This window comes from Telmatherina bonti (assembly GCF_933228915.1).
Source record: "Telmatherina bonti genome assembly, chromosome: 21".
NCBI classification, from domain to species: domain Eukaryota; kingdom Metazoa; phylum Chordata; class Actinopteri; order Atheriniformes; family Telmatherinidae; genus Telmatherina; species Telmatherina bonti.
The window spans coordinates 17,470,258-17,492,912 of NC_136630.1; the positions used below are offsets into that span (position 1 = coordinate 17,470,258).

At 36.7% G+C, this 22,655-nt stretch overlaps 2 protein-coding genes across 2 annotated transcripts in view; both read left to right on the top strand.

Annotated features, from left to right (window-relative positions):
* Window positions 1-1,038: 1,038 nt before the first annotated feature.
* Window positions 1,039-15,540, top strand: LOC306771395 (integrin alpha-M-like; the record flags this gene model as incomplete). Its single annotated transcript, XM_079260562.1, has 30 exons — window positions 1,039-1,075; window positions 2,556-2,658; window positions 2,850-2,947; window positions 3,181-3,245; window positions 3,369-3,483; window positions 4,749-4,876; window positions 5,242-5,384; window positions 6,428-6,578; window positions 7,188-7,344; window positions 7,531-7,604; window positions 7,697-7,814; window positions 8,057-8,193; window positions 8,280-8,426; window positions 8,522-8,734; window positions 8,806-8,939; window positions 9,078-9,220; window positions 9,573-9,727; window positions 9,835-9,960; window positions 10,499-10,572; window positions 13,204-13,345; window positions 13,426-13,524; window positions 13,602-13,681; window positions 13,903-13,989; window positions 14,087-14,156; window positions 14,261-14,359; window positions 14,459-14,539; window positions 14,637-14,747; window positions 14,881-14,994; window positions 15,077-15,187; window positions 15,410-15,540. The coding sequence occupies 30 exons, from the start codon at window positions 1,039-1,041 to the stop codon at window positions 15,506-15,508; spliced, it is 3,411 nt and encodes a 1,136-aa protein (XP_079116688.1). The 3' UTR covers window positions 15,509-15,540.
* Window positions 15,541-16,755: 1,215 nt separating this feature from the next.
* The window catches only part of LOC306771396 (integrin alpha-M-like), a gene marked incomplete at both ends in the record, with an annotated part of 61,860 nt that continues 55,960 nt past the window's right edge, over window positions 16,756-22,655 (top strand). The window contains 5 exons of the mRNA XM_079260563.1: window positions 16,756-16,794; window positions 17,039-17,249; window positions 17,590-17,696; window positions 18,262-18,395; window positions 21,350-21,429. Of these exons, the coding sequence (XP_079116689.1) occupies window positions 16,756-16,794; window positions 17,039-17,249; window positions 17,590-17,696; window positions 18,262-18,395; window positions 21,350-21,429 (571 nt within the window). The remainder of the gene's footprint in view (window positions 16,795-17,038; window positions 17,250-17,589; window positions 17,697-18,261; window positions 18,396-21,349; window positions 21,430-22,655) is intronic.

Here is a 22,655-nt window from a genome sequence, read left to right on the forward strand (position 1 = left end):
TTTATTCCTTTATTTATACAATTAAAGACTGCATTAACTGATTGCTTTAAGATTAATTGATTAATATTTTCAGACTGCCAGAATTTGGAGTCAACATGTTACCTGACATCATTCTTGTTTATGCATATAAACTTTCAGGTCCTGTCAGAGAAAATTAATATCTATAGCCTTTGTTTGTATTAACTGTTGTGTAGCCTAAATTAGATGGAAATAATCAGACATATATGCATTGATTTAATGTGATTCTGCTGTAGTTTGTGGTCCATGCACATAAGGTATAAAACACTGTATTCATTTGAGGCCTGTTGGAACGTGCAGAATACAGGAAGGTTTACTCCCTCATTTATTCTCATCCGTGAAGATTTTCCAGAACAGTCCTCAGAAGTTACAGTTGGCATCGATGAGCTTTTAAATGTGATTGTGAAGAACAGGGAGAAAAAATCATGCAACAAGTAAATTATGTTTACATATGCAGGTGGGCTCTCTTTACAGGAAGTTTGCAGATCTCAAATAGACAGGGCCCAGTCTGTTTCCTGTCTGATCAGCTGCTCTCCAAGCTACAATAATGACATGTATATGTACATGTACATATATATATATATATATATATATGTATATATATATATCAACTTGATGCAACAAACTTCCAGTTGCAATTGATAATACCCATAATTCACTGAGGAAACCTGTTCGTCATCATCTACTTGAACTTCTTTTATCTTTGCTAAACTTCCGCTTTGCACCCACCAGTGAGGTTAGTTGAAAGATTTTTTCTTTTAGTTTGTTAATTTATGCTCAAGCTTCTCATCAAACTTCAAAACTGTGTGGTTAAAAGCAACACACCCTTGTGTCAGAATTCTAACTTCTCTTACTTAAGAGTTGCACTGTATGATTTCCCTATTTTTGAGCAATGTGAGTTCTGCAATTTGCTTTCAACATTTTCCTCTTGACATTTTCAGCAGCTGAAAGTTTCTGCTTTTTACAATCTTCAGATGAGGAAAAGTCCCATTTATGACTACTTTCCACAAGTATAACACAATGGATTGGATGATCACAGCTACACTTTTTTTCTCAGGTAAGTCAATTTTTTGCTTGCTTTCATTTGTACTTTGGAAACCTGCCAGTCAAAAAAACCATGTTCATAAATTACTGGTAAACTAGATTTGTATCAGTACTTTTGTCCTTTCCCAGTGATCAATCATGACATATGTGTATCAATGGGTTTCTTAAGATTTCAAGATTTTGAATATGATAATTGTCATCGCTGTCTCTAAAATACACATCGAACTAGAGCTCAAAACTGCAATTTTATCACCAACTGATATGCCATCAAATTACAAAGGTTTACAAATGATCAATTTCTCACGCAGTACCATCCATCTGAAAATGTTCCTCAGACTTCATGTTATTTGAGCCAAAGTGGAATAATTGTACAGCTAAACAGGTCATTCAACATACAACTCAGCACTATACTAAATATAACATATTTGTGATAATATTTAATTATATGGTTACCTGAATGCATATACTACAAAAGACTGTTTATAACACCTTCTAACTTGAATCCATTTTACTTCATACATCTGATATACTCTGTGTTTATAACTTCTCTATTTGCATGTATAATTTGGGTTGACATCATAAAGACATGGGAATAATTTGATGTTTCAGCAACAGTTTTTACTCCACATCGGAAATTTAAAAAAAAAAAGAAAAAGAGTCAGAATCCTGACTTCCGAATTGTATGTGCAGTTTTTTTTTTTCTTTTTGTCTCTGAGCTGTGCTCTCAATTTGGAAAGTTCTTTCTTTAATAGTCTTGAGTTGACATAACAAAGAAACAATTACACAATCTTTTTAATTTGATTAATTTAAATTCAGCTTTATTTGTATAGCACCACTTTACAACAATTTCATCCCAGGGCACTTTACAGATACATCAGTTAAAGCCAATTCATAATAACTAGCCTAGCTAAGAGAGAAACCAACAGATTGCATCGAATCTTGACTCCGATTCAATACCCCATCATGAGAATGGATTAGAGACAGTGGAATGGAAAATTCCCTTTTAAAAGGAAGGCAAAACCTGCATTAAATCCCGGATCAGGGAGAGCAGTTTTCTGCCTCGTCTGGTTGGGGTGGAGTAGACAGGAAAGACAGGTCATCATGCACTGCCGCTTTTATCCAGGAAGACCAGCAGAAAAAGGAGAAACATGATATCAATTATATAAATGATGTCAAAACTGTCATTTTGTACATAGAGGAAAAAAGAGAAGAGAAATAAAAAGGAAGTGCTCAGTGCATCATGGGATGTCCCCTGTAAAACTGTAAAAGCCTGGACAGTTAGGCACCGTACATGCAGACTTCAGCTCAGGAAATGCTTATCTCCGACTTGTAAGATTTGTTAAAAAGAAAGGTCTTTTCACCAGAAACACCCCAAACCAACAAGTACAGTTAAAAGTTACAAGTATTGCATATGAAATGTGAGTATTTACCAAACATCACATCATGACTTTGGATGAGATCAGTTCCGTAAATTTGTCTTTTTCATTTCCCAGTGTTTAATGCGTCACTTTGTTTCAACATTGATCCTCTGGCTTGGAAGTCAATGAAGAATCCTACTGCGGGTTTTGGCTACCAGGTGGTGCAGAGGAAGTCAGAGTGAGTCAGAACATACAGTACGGCATAAAGCCTGTTTTAGGTTAGCAGCTACCATCTTTGCAACTTGCTTTTTTTTCCCCCTTAACTTAAAAAATAGTAAGCAGACAATCAGGTTTCCTAACAGAAAAAATATGGACCATTGAACACAAACATGTCATCGTTAAATGTTTGTTTTTGGTTTTTTATCCTAGTTTTCTGGTGAGTGCTCCTCTTGAACAGTATGCAGGAAATCGAAGGGGTCAAGTATTTAGATGCACGACTGATGGATGCCAAAATCTAAACGTTTTGGGTAAGAAACTATTTCCTTAGGACAGAACCTTATGTGCCACATGATGGACAGTTTTAATTAAATGTTTTTCATCACATTTTGTTTAAAGGATATCACAAGCAATATAATATATCTTAGAAGCCTTAGTTACCTCCGTTATTTAATCTTAAATCAGACACAGACTGCTAAAGTCTGCTGTTATGGCTATAAGGGTCTTGAATGATTGAATTAAGGGTTTGGTAATGTTTCCACAGTTCCAGAGTTTGCAGTAAACATGTCCCTTGGTTTGACAATGATAAGTGACTCAGAGAAAACTGTGGTGAGTTGATAAAAGAGATTTAAAGAGAATACATCTCAAACCTTTCTATGCATCTTAAAAATGTATTTCTTTAAGAACAAGAAAATAAATCATGTACAAATAAAGTGTGAATTTTTTTTTCAGGTATGTGGTCCAACCATTCCTAAAGACTGTAGAAGTATCACCATGTACAGTGGTGTTTGCATTCAGATCAATAAAAATGATCAGTTTGAACAACCGATCCCCTCTTCTATTGAAGGTAAATACAATCACATTTACAAGGTGGGTCACACCAGTGACACCCCAGTTCTAACATACATAGTACTAAAACCACTTCATAATCAGCACAGCTATACAAATTTTGTAACTTCTGGCAAAAATATCTTACCACTCAAAAAACTACGGTACCACTTATTTACCTGCTCAAAGCACTGACATGACAGAAAAACATTTTGGCTTTTTATTATCAAAATAAGTAAATGAATAAATCAAATTTGATTTGTTAACAGAACTGTTCTTATTTTTTATTTAGGGAGTTTAATTTGTGAGGTTTTTTCTGTTACATTGTTTTACATTGTTTTCTGTGAAATTACGTTGCACTTTGCAGCACAGATAACTCTTTACAATAAAGGACCCAAAATTGCTGTAGTTACTTATTAACTAATGACTCATGAATTATTCCTAAATGATGAGTATGTTACCTCTTTTCTGGTGTTCAGATGACAGTACCAAATCTGTAACAACTCTTTTTTTTTTACTTATTTGCTAAAAGATTCATATTGCTCAAGAGTAGTTCTGCAGTATTTCAGAGGAGCGAGTAATCATTGGTAAATCTACTGGGTTTCACAGCAATGAGAAGCTTCGGTGATCATGAATGAATCCTAAGTCCCTGATAAGTTTCGTGGCCCTCGACATGAAGTGTTACATAAAAAGGGAACTAACTCAACTCAGAATTATGGTTACAGTTTTTGTTTTTGACCAGTAAGTTTAGTCAACAATGTGGAGCAAGTGCAAACAAACTGGGGAAATTGGAAGAGGGAAACGTACAAGTTGACCTTGAAAGACAAGGTCAAATTAGACATTTTACTTCCAACAAACAACAAATTATACATTATTGATACTGTGGAGTTGCATGCCGGAGTGAGGAGCTGGGGATCGATAAAGGGATCTGGTAATGCTGGAACACATCATACATACGTGTTATAACCTTTTTAAATAGAAATTATTTTTATTTAGTGATTAATTTTACTCAATGCCAAATATCAACACAGTGAGTTAATTTAATTCAATTTAATCAGGGCAGTTTTTTCTCTTTGCATTTTTTCATATTTTACAAACACAAAATAATCATTTATTTCATGTTATACCTGTGATTTTATTTTAACACTTAATAAATGAATGGAAAGAACATCCTTGTAGTATTAGCTGTCAGGCATGTGGAATTTCATAACAGTACAGAAGAACATGTAGACATACCCGTTGTTCATTGTTCAAGTGTGGATCTCTCTTGTTTATTTTTAACAGAATGCCAAGCCCGAGCTGACATTGCATTTCTGTTAGATGGCTCAGGAAGTGTGAGTCTCAATAATTTCGAAAAAATGAAGACTTTTGTTGCAAAACTGATCGAGTCACTCTTGGGAAGAGATACACAAGTAAGTATATGTGCACATCATTTTATCAACAAAAATAACACACACACACCACACACACACACACACACACACACACACACACACACACACCTTCTGCAATTCACCAGGATCAACTTTTAGTTAAAAAAAAAAACAGATTTTACAAGTAAGCCTCCTCCTTTAAGAGCTTTTCATAAACACGACTGCATGCATCCTTCATGCTATCAAAATTTATCAGCTGTAAGTACATGAAGAACTCAGATTTTAACAGTCTTCTCTGTTTAGGAGAAATATTCATCTTACAGTCAATCAATTGAATAGTTCAAAACTGTTTAACTTTTCAATACATTCCAACTAGCTTCAATTAAAAATGTTTTCTTTTTCAGTTTGCCATTACCCAGTTCTCCTATAACCCCACAATCCATTACGACTTCAGTCAGTTAGATTCTAAGAGATGGCGAGAACAAATAAAAACAATAAGACGGTTTGGAGGCGGTACCTACACTGCTAAAGCCATCAAGCATGTTGTGTAAGTGCCTTTATGATTCTCATGGGCAATATATGGGATCAAGCTTATTCTGAAAATGTGTACTGAGGAAGTGATCAATGTTTTTTAATCTGATTTAAAAGTTTTGTAAATTCATAAATTTCCCTGTTGATGCTGGTTTTGCTCAGTTTATTGTTACCTAAAGTAGAATGTGTTTGTCTGTGTTTCTTTACTTTGTTTTGTTGGCTGAACTGTTTTCCTTTCATTCATTTGTTGTATGTCTGCTTAATCTAATACAACGTTGCAGGGGGCTGGAGTCTAGCAGCTAGTAGGCAAGAGTCACAGAATACCCTGGACAGGTTATAAGTGCATCACAATACCGCACAGAGAGACACACAACCATTCCCATTAATTCCTTGGAAAAATTTAGAAATGCTGATCAACCTAACATGCAGGAAGCTGGAGTGCTCAAGGAGAGAAAAGATGTAAACCCCACACAACCCTGAGCATGGCAAGAAGGTTGTAAACCACAAACCTTGCTATGAGGCCATGTGCTAATCACCACATGACCATGAATTGTCTGAATACTTGTTCCATTACTGTTTATAAGGTTTTTTTTAACCTCTACTTATTTCATCTATATCTCCTGTGACCTCAAACTCATCTCAGTAAAATTATTTTTCAGATTGTCTCAGTTTCTAAGCTGCGTTAAAACAGGTAGTTGATAAACAGAATGAAAGCATATGATTGTAATAACGAGTATGATCATTTCATCAGGGAGAGTTCAGTTGGAGTTGCTATCTTTTAAAGCAGCAACAGTCATATGGGCTGTATAGCCAGAGATATGCTTCACATAAGCTTAAGTTTCAAATGTACACGTCACTCTAAAGCCCTAAAAACAACATTAAAATGATCATCTTTAAGCAAAATTATCTTGAGAACCTGTAAGAAGATATCTTAGTTAGAATTTAGACAAACGAGATTTTTTTTTACCACATCTGACAGACATTACGATTGTTAATGTACCACTGTACAGGAACATTTATTGAAGGGTTTGACTTTTTTTTTTTTTTTTTTTTTTCCAGTGACAATGTCTTCCTACCATCCAAAGGTTCCAGGTCAAATGTGAAGAAAATTTTGATAGTCATTACAGATGGACAGTCTAATGATCGCAGCAACTTAGATGAAGCAATACAACAAGCTGAATCTAAAAACATTGTTCGATTTGCTATCGGGGTAAGTAGTTTCTACTACTTGCATTTGTAGTTTCTTACATATACAGTACTAAGTTTGGACACACCTAACTTTCCTATTAAATCCAATGGAAAATTTCCTCCAAACTTTTGGCAAGCACTGTGAACATATTCATAATACAGTAATTACATGTTTTAGGACTATATCTACCTGCAGCTTCTTAACCTTTTTTTTTTTTTTTTTTTTTCGAGTTAAAAATACTGTAAAGTTTCACAGTATAAAGCTTTTATTGTCCTTTTTTTTAAAAACCTACGTTATTGTGGAACAGAAGGAATGTACAAAAACATTACATTAACAACACATTAACGAAGGAAGTATGTGCAGACAAATGTACAAGACAAATATATGCCAAAACAATATATATATATATATATATATATATATATATATATATATATATATATATATATATATATATATATATATATATATGAAACAGGTTTTTTTTTTTCGTAAAGCAAAGCCCTGCAAGGGTTCAAAGAACATGGCAAAAATGAAGACAAGAGTGTTTATTACATTTTAGATGATCATCATTTTTCATTTGTTTTAAATCGAATCACTGAGGTCATTCACACACATTTACATCCATAGGTAGGGGACGCATTTAGCCCTTCAAATCCTAGTGCATTACAAGAATTAAGAACCATCGCATCAAAACCCCAAGAAAACTATGTGTTTGAAGTGGAGACCTTTGAAGCACTTGACAAGATTCAACAGAATTTGCAAGACAACATTTTCTCAATTGAAGGTACAGCTATTCACTTCAATTGCTCCATTTTCAATAAAACCCTAAGTAACAGCTTCTGTTTTATTCTGTAAGCCTCTGTAAACTTATTGTAAAAGCCTTAATGAAATTGTTACATACAAATTATATGCAGCATATAGAATTGTTTAACATTAAGTTACTGAATTCTTATTTACTTTGCTGTTGCAGGATCTCAAACAAGTGGAGAGAAACTGAAACTGGAAATGTCTCAAGAGGGGTTCGGCGCAGCTATTGTTCCTGGAGTAAAATGACTTGTTATTGATTGGTTAATAATTGTCTTGCAAAATAGATGAATAAGGAACAAATTAAAATCTTTCTTCTATCAAATCTTCAGGGAATCCAGATGGCTATTGTTGGTGCTAATCAGTGGAGAGGAGGCTACAAGCGATACATAGGAGGGTCTCAAAAAGTGTCATATGAGCCCATGGATATTGAGCCTGACAGTTATCTTGGTATGAATACTGAATTAAAACACGCACAAAAAACAAAACATTGGATTTTGCATATAAACACATTTCCATACAGATTGTGTTGGAGAAGATCAACATGTAGGTAATTTTAGAGGGTAACAGAAAGAGACCCTGTTTTTAGGTGAAAATGTTATTCAAAAGATTGTGCAAGACAGAAACACTTTGCACTGGATACACTGGGTTTGTTTTCCACTGCCTTTAACTAAATAATTATTAAATTTCAGGTTACTCCATGGTGGTGGCAAAAACTGCAGACAGTCAACTGACCATTATTGGTGCTCCAAGATATCAACACAGAGGAATTGTGATGGTGGTTTCAAGCGGCACATTACCGCAAAAACTTGAGCCAAATCAACGTGAGGTGTGTATTTACCACTAAGATAGTAATAAACGATCTAAGAAACATAAATACTTTTTTAAAAATTAAAATATAAAAAAAATTCTCAGATGCAGACTGGTGGATACTTTGGAGCAGAGGTTTGTGCCATGGACGTGAATCTTGACAGCTACACTGATCTCATCATCATATCTGCTCCCATGTACAAGGACTCTGACAGAGAAGGACGAGTTTATGTTTGCACTTTAACCTATTTGGTAATTAGCAGCTACATCTACAGCCGTGAAGTCATTACATTTGTTATATTTTCTTCTTTTTAATAAGTTCCCTTTCATATTTACATGTTCACCAGAATGTGGACTGTCATTTTGAGTCTCCATCAGTCCTAAAAGGAGCTGCATCTGACAGAGGAAGGTTTGGCTCTTCTCTTGCTGTTCTGCCTGATCTGAACAAAGATGGATTTAGTGATTTGGCAGTTGGAGCACCTTTGGAGAACGATGGTCAAGGCAGCATCTACATATTCCATGCTGAAGGAGGTCAAAGAATCAATCCTACTTACTCACAGGTTAGCAGCTGCAAAAGCAAATAAAAAAATTAAATAAATTTTCTGTTAATTAAAATTCTTCCATTACACAGAGAATTGCTGCCTCTGAGGTTCAGTCAGGACTGAAGTATTTTGGCACGTCGATCAGTCAGTTTAGTTTCGATCAGAGTGGTGATGGTCTGCCTGACTTAGCGGTGGGTTCAATGGGTGCAGTTGTTTTACTGAGGTAAGTCATATGTTCATTATAAATGTGTGAGTTTATTTAGACTTATTTAGACAAAGTAGTTTACTGATTTCATTCTGACTGATTTTTGATCACAAAGCCACAAGCTGCTAAGACATCTTATAATTGTTTCCTTTCTAGATCAAAGCCTATAGTGATGGTGGAAGCAACTGTGTCCTTCGACCCAGATGAAATCCCAACACAAAATGTGAACTGCTCAAATCCACAGCAGAACAAAGCTCAAATCTGTTTTACTATGAGCAAACACTCTGAATACAACACAGGTTCTTCTTTCTCTTCATTCACTGACATATTTTCTATGTACAACGAAATATTAGGCCCAGACTGATTCAGACTGATATATATATATATATATATATATATATTTTTATATATATATATATATATATATATATATATATATATATTTTTTTTTTTTTTTTTTTTTTTTTTAATATATATCTTTTATATTTATATATATATAAACTTTTATTCTTATTTTGACTTTATTGTCAACATTACAATTACATTTTCTAATTTAAAAAAAAAAAAATCTTATGCAGTTTTAATGTGGCTCTAATACTCTGTCATGTTTATGTGTGTATTTTTATAATGGAAAATTTTGGTATGTTTCAGCTCGAGCACAGATCAATTTCACTTTTACACTGGATGCCACCAGGAAGACCCCAAACAACCGAGCTTACATCACTGACAAACAGCGAGGGGAAACTGGATCACTTCTTCTTGATTTAAGAAGTCCAATTTGCAGAAGTGTGAAATTTTTTATTAAGGTAACTCCCAATGAAATGAAAATACTCAACATTAAATAAAACAGACTTTATTTGGCAACAAAAACTCTTTATTTTTGTTAAAATGATATTCCTTATTCTTGTTGCAGGCTTGTCCAGATGATATTCTTAATCCACTTCTAAATGAGCTCAAATTCACCTTTGATGGTTTACTTTCTGATGCAAATCTTAAACCAGTTCTCGCCCAGCAGGCTCGAACAACAACCCATCATCCAGTGAGTAACCTTTAAACACACTTCATTAACTCTACATTTCTAAAAACAGCTTTTTTGTCACCACTTCTCTTTTTTTAAATGAACCTTCTGCATATTTAATGAAGCAGCATGAAACCCATTGAAGACCTTCACAATACTTGTTTTTGATTGCTTGAATTTGTTTGTTTTTACTGTGATAAAGCGCGTAAGACACAAAGACAAAATTATATCTTGTTCAGACATTTACCAGGGGTTCCCAAAATTTTTCCTCACTGATGATAAACCCCGAGTCTGGTTCTGCTGTGGGTTTTTCTTCCTGTTGAAAGGGAGTTTTCCTTCCCACTGTCGCCTCATGCACGCTCAGTTTTGGGGATTGGATCGAAGTCAGGATTTGATGCAATCAGATGGTTTCTATTAGCAACGCTATTCATGAATTGACTTGAACTGACGTGTCTGTAAAGTGCCCTGAGACAAGATTGTTGTGAAGTGGCGCTATACAAATAAAGCAAAATTGAAAACTGAATTGATAATAATGTGTTTAACATCTTGTTTTTCGCAGCTGAGGTTTGAGATCAACTGTGGTGCTGATGAGAAATGTGTTGATAATCTGAAAGTGGACTTCAACTTCACCAGGTAAGAAAAAGAAAAAGAAAAAAAGGGAAAGTTTGCATGCTTGGTGAAATTTACAGCATTAAAGTACACTTTAAATTGTAAAGGTAAACTTTATTGTCAACAACTTTTATTTATCCAAGCAGCAGGTTACAACAGAAAAATACCAAACAGCTCATTATGACAAAATAAAAATAAATACACTTTAGAAATCTGCGAAAGGGTTCCTTTCTACCAGTAGCCCTACCTCATGGCACAAACTTGGGTTAGAGAAAGATAACAAAATGTTATTTTTGTTGCTGTTGCTTTTTTCTGGATGTTCAACCATATTCCTGAGAATTGAGGTCTGTACTACAAAGCTAGATTTTCTCTTATCGAGTCAGTTTTAAGGGTAAACCCTGGATTTTCCATGCTTCAGTGCTGGTTTACCTTTCACTGGGATATATCACCCCAGTAACTTATGCTAAGCAGCTAACCTGCTCTGGAGCAGAGTTTGTTCTGGATAAGAGATCAGCAAGTATAAAAGCTCCACCTCATGACCAGTCAGTTCTGACCATTCTCACAATGCTGGTGCACAGATCTTGAGAGGAGTGCTTCGGAGAGAAAGAGTTCTTAATGAGAAACACAATATTTTTGATGAAGAAATAAAGCCTAGACCATGACCACTTTGAAGTATGTTTGTGTTCTTGTTCTTGACTTGTTATCAAGTCTGTTTAGCTCTACAACGGTTGCATCTGAAATAATGAGATTAATAATAATAGTCACACATTGTAAGTCATCATTTATGAAGCACAACTACTTGTCCTGGTGAGAAATTCATATTCCATAGCAAAAACATATCCACACTGGGTGCTTAATCTCAGAAGAACTCAATGGAAATTGTGAAGGAAAGGAGGAAAAATGAGGAATGCATAAATGAAATATTGTGTGGCAGCTGTCCTCTCTGGCTCTTGCTGTGGCTACTACGGTGCTGCTTTTGGTCTGGATTCTTCATATTTTTAAAAAAAAAAAAAAGTAAAAAAAAAAAAAAAAAAAAAAAAAAATTCTGCTCCTCCATGTTGAAGTAGACTGCTCTGCAAGGTTTCTCCATGACGGCAATCGGCCTGAGGCTGCAAACCCCATCACTTTTATGTGAGCGTGCACTGATCTTGATTGGACAACCAGCTTCGTAGTTTTCCATATCACAGATGTCGGGGTAATGCCTAGGATCAGACAACACACAATTTTTTCAGCCCAATTGCGATTCTAATTTTGACTCTTCAGACACGTTGCAGACAAATTTTCACTGTGATGCCCATTTATGGGTTGTCATATCACAGAACAAGTGTCTTTACCCAGTGGAGTGTACCATGATGAAAGACTAGTGATCTGGCAGGCAATTCACAACTACAACACTGAATTTTTTATTTTTTTGTCCTATGTTATTGACCAATAGGAAGACAAAGTGTCTGCTGACAATAAGACGTACTATTATGGTATGTTTACCATTAGTTATCAGATACATGCTTTTTGACATTAATATGAACAACATGTATATGATTATGCTGTCACTTCAGAGGTAGTCTTAATGAAAGAAATGTATGTTGTATTGAGCATTGTAAAACATATTCCTCTTAAAGACGCATTAATTAACTTTCTGAACATTGACCTCTCTGTTCTGGAGTTGTTTGATAACACAGTGACATCTATCATGTGCATTTTTGGAGCCATTGCTGCCCAGTAGTGGCCTGGGAATGAGATTAATGCACTTCTCCATCCTGCGTGATGTCGCAGCAGAGTTTTGCTTCATACTAGAAAGCACACTGGCTGTTTTGAACACTCATCGCAGCTGATTCAGCACATAAATGCATGAAGATTAGAGGAGAGAATTGGGGTAAAACAAAAGTAATTTAATGATTGTCTTTTGCTGGCTGGAGAGAGCTAACAGTTGAGGTGGGATGCTAGATGGATGCCGTTTTAGCCATCGATAGGGGGCGTGACAGTTAAAATGGCAAAAGTTTGGTAGTGTGTTGTTAAATTACGATAATATTTAAAAATCCTCAATACTTTACCCACCTGTTTATAGTCACACCGGCAGCTAATGTCACACAGAATATAAGCTAGCATTCCATAATGTTGTTATGCTTTAAACATTTTAACAAACGTGTTACCTCAAGTTCTGTTAGATGGAAATACAGCCCATAATGCACTCTCCCAACCAGGAATGAGTCCACTATCTTCTTTTTTTTTTATCTCTCAGAGTAGAGACAAGCTAGGATCAACCAAAACGGATCTAATGTCATGATTGATTGATAGCTGCTTGTCTTGGCTCCCCATCTTGTGTCCTTGGAAGCTGCTTGACAGCGCACGATGACTGCTGGCCAATGTTGTAGTGTGGGTACAAATGACTAAATAGAAGCCCCACCAGCATGTCTTCAGTTTAGACAAACAGTAAAGCTCAAAGAAACCCAAAAGCAAGATTTTTGCACCACTGCAAAGCCAGAATGATGGTCAGTGGCATAAAAAGTGGCGTATGCTTTGAAAGATGGTTTATGATAGTAAACATGATATCTGGTTTGTCATGGTGTGTGTTAGCATCAGCATAACTTATATCAAACAATACGGAGCTTGATATAAGTTCTGATTTCTTTTGTTCATTCTTGTTTATCCTTACAGGTCCTCAGAAGTTACAGTAGGCATTGATGAGCTTCTGGATGTGACCGTCACTGTGGAGAACAGGGAGGAAAACTCATTTAACAGTCTTATTACTCTCACATACCCAGCTGGGCTCTCCTACAGGAAGTTTACATCTCTGCAGGTAAGACATCAGGATCACATCTGTTACATCTCTGATAGGCTGCTCTTCAAGACACATCGGTGTTTCATATTTGATTACAGGGAAGAATTGAGTGCAGCTCTTTGGACAGTGAAGATGGTGTAACTCGAGGAAAGACAGACTGCTCTATTGACAAACCAGTTTTCAAAGGCAACTCAAAGGTTGGTTTGTTGCGCTGCTGTACAGACTGCTAGGTTTGAAGAGGAGACATCTGATCTCTGGTTTGTTTCATTTTTAGGCCGTCTTCATCGTCTCCTATGGGATTGGAGCCAACAGTCAACTTGGCAGGAAGATCTTTGTCACTGCAAATGCCACCAGGTACTGTTCTTCAGCTGCATGTGCAGCTATTTTATGTAATTAACATCTTATAGATGTTTAAGTCTCTATTTTGTATTATACTCTTTTGTATTTCCTAATGTGATATTATTTCTGTCTTTTTTTCATGTGCATTTTAATGTTTCTTTGGACTCTGCCGTAATGCTTTTGAATAGTCTTTTACGTGAAATGTACAAATAAACTTGCCTTGCTTATATTTCTAGTGGGAATCAGCAGCACTCTCCTTCAAGTGAACTCTACAAATTGAAAGATATTGGTGTAAAATACAACATTTTTGTTTCAATAGAAAGGTCTGCATTTCATGATTAGATAAAAATAACATGCACAATACTCAATAATTATGCTCTATTGTCTAATATTCATCTATTCTTTACAATGTCTCCTCAGCTCTCTCACCTACAGTAATTTCACTTTTGGAACAAATAACTTGCAGAAACCAGTCCAACAATCAATCAAGGTGGGAGATTACTTCATCCAGTAGTAATTATCTTCATGTTCAATGTTATGTTTTAGACCCAATACTTTGTTACACACTGAAACGTTTCTTTCCCGTCTTCTCAGGTTACAAACAGCATCAGAGCATTTAATTTCACTGTGGTGATCAGGGTTCCTGTAAAGCTCGGCAACAAAGACATTTGGATGGATTTGAGCAGTCTGCAGGTAAATATGAGACAAATTCTTACTGATGACCTTAAAATTAGGTTGTGGTAAAATGGGGAGCAGTAACAGTGAACTGACATAAATGAACTTTATTCTCAGATTGCAGACTGTCAAAGAGGCAACGACGAAGAACCTGTTGTCACCGATATTGTTGCCAAGATCAAAGAAAATAAATTAGTGGTAAGCATGTTTTATAATGTGCCTTTTCAGTTTTATATGTTGGGAAATGCACTTTACTGTAAACTTCACATCAGCTTTATGCCTGTCTCCACCACAGGACTGCTCTGTAGCCACGTGCAGAGTGTTTAGGTGCAGCAGGTTCATGCGAAGACTGCAGAGTAGGACGTATACAGTCTCGGCCAACCTTAGTTCAGCATGGATAGAGCAGGTAAATGTGTTTAGATGTGGTAAGTGCAACTGGTCCTGATTAGAGGACTAGGAGTCTTTTTTTCCCCCGAAATTTAAAAAAAGAGAAAACCTAAAAAGATGACTAAACGACTCATCAGCTTGTTTTGTGTCAGATTGGACTTCCATCTGCCAAATTCCTCTTGACCAGCACGGCCAGTCTGGAGTTTGACAGAGACCAGTTCATCTTCTTCTCAACCGCAACAAATAACATCCCACCTGTTCACAAAGTGATTAGAAATTACTCCTACATAAGATATTTAGTATTTAACGAACAACTGAATTTGATCAAAACTCTGTGTCCTCTCCTAGATTGAGATGGAGGTAGAGGTGTATCCTGTACCAGATTTCACCAAAGAGATTGTAGGAGGTTCTCTGGGAGGATTGGCTTTTCTAGCCTTACTCACTGCTGGTCTGTATAAGGTGAGCTCTTTGTTAGATACAAACATATTTACATACATATATACATATCTTTACACTGAATTCAAAAGAAAAACATTCCAAGTATGAATAATACACTTATTATTAATAGTAATACACAATCTTTTCATTTATAAATGTATTTAGCAGTCCCTTTCTCATCTGATATTCCAGAAGTCTTTTTTGTGTTTAATATAAATGTCCCCTTTTTTTTTTTATTTAAAGGCTGGATTTTTCAAGAGCAAATACAAGGGCTTGATGAATGAAAATGGAGCAGAAGCAACACAGGCAGAAGCTGATGGAGGTGCACCCACACAAGAATAAAAATATAATCAATTCTATATCACAGAGAAACCAGCACTTTCCCATCTTAAGTACTTTGAATCCACAATATTTTCAAATTGACTGCAGCTGGTCATAAAAACAAACAAATGAACAAAATCATCCTGGGTGAGGTCTACTGGATTTCAGGCTTCTTCTGACTACATGCCTATGTGTCATTGGGCAAGTCGCTGAACCCCACACTCCCTCTTTGTATCTATGGGGTCTGAGTGAATAGGTGAACATGACAGACCAAGGTATGTTTTATCTGTCTGTTTCCTGGGTGTAAAAGGCACCAACAGCAACAAATAAACAACCTGTTTTCTCGGTTTTTTAAATTTGATCTGATCTTCCCACAGTTCATATATGAGCTAAATATCTCTTCGTCAGAGTCATTGTAAATCGGAAAATCTTGTTTCCAGGGACCTATTTCACTTCATGGTGTATTTAGGTCAATAGAAAATTAAGGGTAACTCCTTCATTGTACAAAACAATTTCACCTAAATTTTATGGTACAAGAGCTTTTGATAAGATTCACCAAATATCCCATACTGGTGTTATTTTTTATAAATACAGGAGGCAGATGACTACACTATAATAATTCTGACATGTTAGTAATCATTTTATCCCCCCAAAATTTTTACTATTTTGTTATATTTTGTTAAAGGGCCAAAAAAGAGCTTATATTCCCCAGATTTGATCTTTCATGGGTTGGGCCTTAAAATGTTAAAACTCTGCACAAGTTGCACTGTTTTCATTCCAGCTTAAACTAATGTAAAACCTTTGAGACAGTGATGTGCTTAAAAAAGCTACTTTGCTATTTTTTTTCTTTACTTATGGAAATATAGATTGTTTTGTTTTCAATTAAATTGTAATGAGTACTGCTCAGTTAACTTTTACAATTGTGAATATAATAAACATTTAGTTCAAAATACACGAGTATGTACTTGATTAAAAGTCAACTTTTGTATTCAAAGAAGTATAATATTAACGTGACATTGATATAGAAAAGATAAAAAAGTACACACACATATATGTATATATATATATATATATATATATATATATATATATATATATATGTGTGTATATATATATATATATATATATATATATATATATATATATATATATATATATATATATATATATATATATGTGTGTGTGTGTGTGTACTTTTTATCTTTTCTATATCAATCAATGTGTTACTGGATATCAGCTCATTGGTTTCAGTGATGGTCGCGTTAGACATGACATGGAAGCTCCTGTCAGGCATTGTAACGGCTAAGGTAAGTGGGCACATGGATTAATACATGGCGGAGACACAGAAAGGCATTGGCAAACCAGCTGCTGGTTGACAGAACAGTCACCCAAGACTGCAAAACCAGACAGACAAACCTGTGTACTGCCTGAATTTACAACTGGAAAGCCTACAACTCAATGCCACACACATGGATCCTGGAACGTCTGAAGCTGTACAAGATCAATGACAGCATAAGGACCTTAGTTGCAAACTCAATGAAGCTGTGACAGATCACCCTGGAGGCCAACTTCAAGCCAATTGCACAAGTCTCCATCGAATGTGACATATATCAAGAAGATGTCCTGTCCCTGCTGCCATTCTCTATAGGCCTGAACCCCCTCAGCCAACTAATCAACAAGACTGGCTATGGATACCGACTCAGGAACGGGTCTACCATCAGCCACCTCCTGTACATGGATGACATCATGCTGTATGCTAAAAGTGAGTGGGACATCGACTCAGGATCTACAGCAGGGACCTCGGAATGTCATGTGGACTGGAGAAATGATGGGAGAACAATAACAAAGAGAGAGAAAGTAATCCATACGGAGTGCTTTGCACTCCCAGAGGCCAGGATAACAGATGTGGAGGAAAGCCACAAGTACCTGGGCATACCACAGGCAAATGGCAACCATGAAGAAGCCACAAGGAAAACTGCCACAGTTAAACACCTGCAACGAGTGAGGCAAGTACTGAGAAGTCAGCTCAATGGCAAGAACAAGATCTAGGCTATTAATAGCTATGCCCTGCCAGTGGTCAGATAACCTGTTGGAAAAATAAGATGGCCAAAGGAGGAAGCTCAGACGACAGAAGCTGCTCACCTTCCGTGGGGCTCCAACCCAAGTACAGCGTCCAGCGACTAAGCGCAAAGAAGGGGTACGGGGACTGGTGAGCATCAAGCCCTCTATCCAAGAGGAAACATCCAAGCACAAATATTTAAGGAAGAGGGCACCAAGGGATGAAGCACTTAGTGAATGTCTCAGACAATTGGAGACAATGGAGTCTGGAGGAACACGAGATGGAAGAACCATCATGGGAGGAAAAGCCCCTGCATGGGATGTACCACCGGCAGATCACCAAAGTGGCCGATATTAACAAGTCCTATCAATGGCTGGAGAGGCCTGAACTGAGGGACAGCACAGAGGCACTAATTATGGCAGTACAGGAGCAGGCCCTGAGCACCAGAGCAATTGAGGCCCAGATCTACCATACCAGGTAGGATTCCAGGTGTAGACTATGCAAAGGAGCCCCTGAAACAATCCAGCACCTCACAGCAGGGTGCAAGATACTGGTAGGCAAAGAATACATGGAGCGCAATAACCAAGTAGCTGGCATTGTGTACAGGAACATTTGTGCAGAATTTGGACTGGAGACCCCTAAGTCCAAGTGGGAAACTCCCCCCAAGGTGGTGGAGATTAGGAGGGCTAAGATCCTCTGGGACTTCTAGATCCAGACAGATAAAATGGTGGTGGCAAAGCAACCGGACATTGTGATCATGGAGAAGCAGCAGAGGAAAGCCGAAGAGATGGAGATATCTATCCCCAATGATGGTCATATCAGGGAAAGGGAGCATGAGAAACTGGAGAAGTACCAAGACCTCAAGGAAGAACTGGAGAAGACCTGGAGGGTGAAAGCAAGAGTAGTATGCATAGTGATTGGAGCATTGGGGTCTGTGTCCCCCACACTGGAGAAGTGGCTCCAACAGATACCTGGTTAAACATCAGACATCACCGTCCAGAAAAGCACAGTCCTAGGAACAGCTAAGATACTGCGTAGGACCTTCAAGCTCCCAGGACTCTGGTAGAGAACCCGAGCCTGAGAGATGAACAGCCACCCACCCTACCCTGGGGAGATGGGAGGGGTGGGTGAGAAAGGAGTTGTTTTTTTTTTTTTTAATATATATATGTATGTATTGAAAGTAAAAAAAAAAAAAACATCTAAGGACTGGGACTCTATAGACAGAAATAGTCAATGATAGTATTGTTAAATACAATAGCTAAAAAATCTTTTTAATTTTGTCGTTCAAAATTGTTACATTTCATGAAAAAGGAAAACTTTCTTGTTGATGTGTGTGCATAAGGCAAGAGAAAAACATCAGTTCACCAATTAGAGATTACAGGCACGTGTCTTTATTTTACTCTTCTTTACAAAACTTGAAAAAGTCTTTGTTTACTCTGTCAATTTTGTTAAAAAAGAGAATATGCTCATGGACAGTCAGTATTACTTTAGGTAATACACTTCCACCAGCTACAACAACATGATTGAGTGCATTAAGTTGGGTTTCAGTACTTTCTAACCTGTCATTTTCAAATTACAAGAGTTTGCATTGTCTTGCACATTCACACAGGAGGTCAAAAGTTTGCCAGGTGGTGCACACTGCGTTCTGATTCACTCAAAGCTACTGCTGTAATGATCCACCCCACTTGAGGTGAATTGGAAAAAGCCTGGCTTGTCACATGTGGTTACTTATCCAGGACTTTAAATGGGCCAATCTGGAGTAAGCTCCTGGCAGATTGGACCACACACAACCAAAGTCTTTAACTCTTATTCAGAACTAAGTTAATTGCTTTTATTGGAGTACAATCTAGTGGCGATCTGAGGAATCGCTCTTTATTTATGCACTTATGTAGCTCATTCTTTGAGGACAGTCCAGTTGTGATGTAATCAAAATATGGCTGTTTTGTTTTATGTCAAATCCTCACATTTGTGTTCATGCTTTTTTTTTTAAATTTTCTGTTCATTTCTTTCGAAACTACACAAATACCTCCAAACGATTCTGTTGTGTGTGTGGTGAATCTATGTGGGTCTGCAGAAAAATAAAGATAATTTACTGTTAATTGTGAAAATATTGTTTTTATTAGAAGGACAACTTTAATTAACTGTATGCAGAATAATATAAAGTAACACAGTTCTTTTTTTTTTTCAATTTTTCTCAGTCACTTTGGTGCATTTCTCACGTCACTATTTACATTTGCACAAGAGTTAGTTCAACCTCCACAACATTTAGTCATTTGTGCACGTCATGGTAGCAGTTTCTCATTCCTTCCAACAAATTGCAAATGTTTTTGGACACACATCAATTCTTTTCATACAACTCTCTGCTGTTTTATAACATTATCATTTGCTAAGGTCATGTCGGTCAGTATTAAATATACTTGTGAATGCTGAATAGTCTGTCCATATAAAACTAATAGTTCTCGTTTCATTGCTTGAGTTGTTACAGACGGACAGACAGACAGACAGATAGATGGATGGATAGATAGCGGTGGTGGTGAAGCTGGTGGTGTCTGTGGGGGAGGATCAAGTGAGTCATTATTGTAATGACTAATTCAGACCACAGTTTTAAATACAGCTTTCTTTCCACTGGTCATGGAAAGAAAAAAACATGACTAACAAAATGTATTATTTGATGTAATTGATCAGTAGATACAATATACCAGTTGAAAGTAAAAGTTTTTATGCTGAATAAAGCTCTTGCACCTACTGCCTTTTTCTCAGCCAAAGTAAGCTATGCCACTTCCTATAAGGTTAGATGATGTTCTGTTTTAAGCCCTTGATGGACTCAATCGTTGACAAAATGCATCTGCATGCTAGTCCATGAAATCGTAAAACTAGACTGAGTTCTCTACACCAATCATAAAAGACCAAGCACTAACCATTTACAACTGTGTAATTTGAGTTATTTCAGAAAAGAGAAGTTCAAAGTTAACATCCTTAAATATTAAAATAACAATTCTGTGATTGAAAATCAAATATCCAAGTATTTGAATGAGTGTCTGGGTAAAGCATAATTTCTAACCTGTCTTTTTTTTCTTCTGTACTAAAGCTCTTAAAAAGAAGAGGGGAAAATACTAACAAGGGTGGTTAAAAACCAACAACAACTTGTATTGCAACTCCTCCTATGTCAGATTTCCTCTGTTAACATAAAGCAGTGTGAGGTCTGCAGCCTGCGTTCAACCACTTGGCACTGTAATGAGTTACCCTGAGGATCCTTAATACAGCCACACACAGGGAGTTCTGGACAAATGACCAGTTTATTGGTGGAGTAGTATGAACAGAAGATCAGTCCGGGGGAATGGTCTGCAGAAGAAACCAGGCAACAGCTGGGAGGTAAACAGGATGGCAAAATACTCGTCCAGGCAACGACAAGGCTCAGATCCAAAGACAGGCAGGGTCGGTAACCAGAAGATCCGAAAAGTTGCGGTGTCCGTCGAGGGCAAGGCAAGGAGGGTAATCCAGGGGCATAAAGCAGAAGGTCGGCAACTGAGGATCAATCCGTAGAACGCTGGAACAAAACTAGACATAGGTCTGATTATTATCTGGCAGAAAAGGAGGGATTGGAGGGAGCTTAAGTAGGCAGTGAGAGAAAAGGAAACCAGGTGAACTGAATGAGGTAGCAGAGGCAATTAGGAAGCCAGCAGGTGGATCGAGTAATCAATGATGAGCGCCAGGAGATCAGGGTGGCAAAAACATGATAGGCACTTTCAGCAGGTCAGACAAGTTTTCACTAAAAGTTTTCAGAGAAAATATTTTAAACTCAGAAGAGACATCCCGCTTCTAGCCACCTTTCATGAAACTAACACAATGGACTGGATGATCACTGCTACACTTTTCCTGTCAGGTAAGTCAATATTTTAGCAGCTGTACATTGTAATTTTACAGTTAGCCAGAACTGAAGTCACCACCATCACAAATGATAGTTAAAAAAGTGCCAAAATTTTATGAGCATATTTCATCATTATGAACCAGTCAAATCAACACACAAACCAACTAAATGATTTACTTAGTTATCTTTTTTTTAAATTTTTTGTCCTTTCTTTTTATTGTTAAAATGCCATTCAGATTTTTTTTATTTTGTCCCACTGTGACGCTAATATCCAAAGTGAACTAAGTAGTTGATCAAGTCTTTTAACAATCTGTGGAATATAATGCAAAATCCTGAATATTTCTTTATATACATTTATTATATACAGTAATGCCTGCTTATCATTTCAAAAGATTGCCATTTTTTATTCTTTTGACACATCCTTTGTATCACCAACAAACGGACTACTACGGACTAGAGCTACTATCTTCTGCTGGTTGACTTGTGAACTTCATTAAAGGATTAAAAAATTCTGAACATGATTTATAAGATTTGATTAAAATCTTCCTTAGATTAAATTAATCCAGTGGATTGTTCTTCTTCTTCAGTGTTAAAAGCTTCACTTTGTTTTAACATTGATCCTCTGGCCTGGAAGTCATTGAAGCATCCTGCTGCAGGTTTTGGCTACCAGGTGGTGCAAAGACGATCAGCGTGAGTCAGAGCGAGGGTCAGGATTATTAACAGAAAACATATGGGTTACTTCTCACTAACCTGTCATTGTCAAACTTTTGTCTGGTTTTCTTACCCTAGTGTGCTTGTCAGTGCCCCTCTTGAACAGTATTCACAAAATCAAAGGGGTCAAATATTTTGGTGCAACACCGAACGATGCCACGATCTGCAAGTTTCAGGTAGGAAATTATTCATTTCCAAAAGGATTGACAAAATAACAAAGTTTAAAAACATATTTGGAGTTTCTTTCTTTCTTTCTTTCTTTCTTTCTTTTTCTTTCTTTCTTATTGCATGTTTCAAAAGGCACAGAGTTTGTCAACATGTCCCTTGGTTTGACAATGACAATTGACCCCAGCTCAGAGAACACTCTGGTGAGTTGGTGAACAACCAATACGTTAAAATTTCTGACAAAATCTCTCTTTTTTTCAGTTCGGAAATCGATTCAGTATTATTGCGCATGTGCAGTACCTGATTTGTAAATTGTGTAAACTACCTGTTTGTAACTTTGAGAGCCTGCTAATGTATGTTCAAAT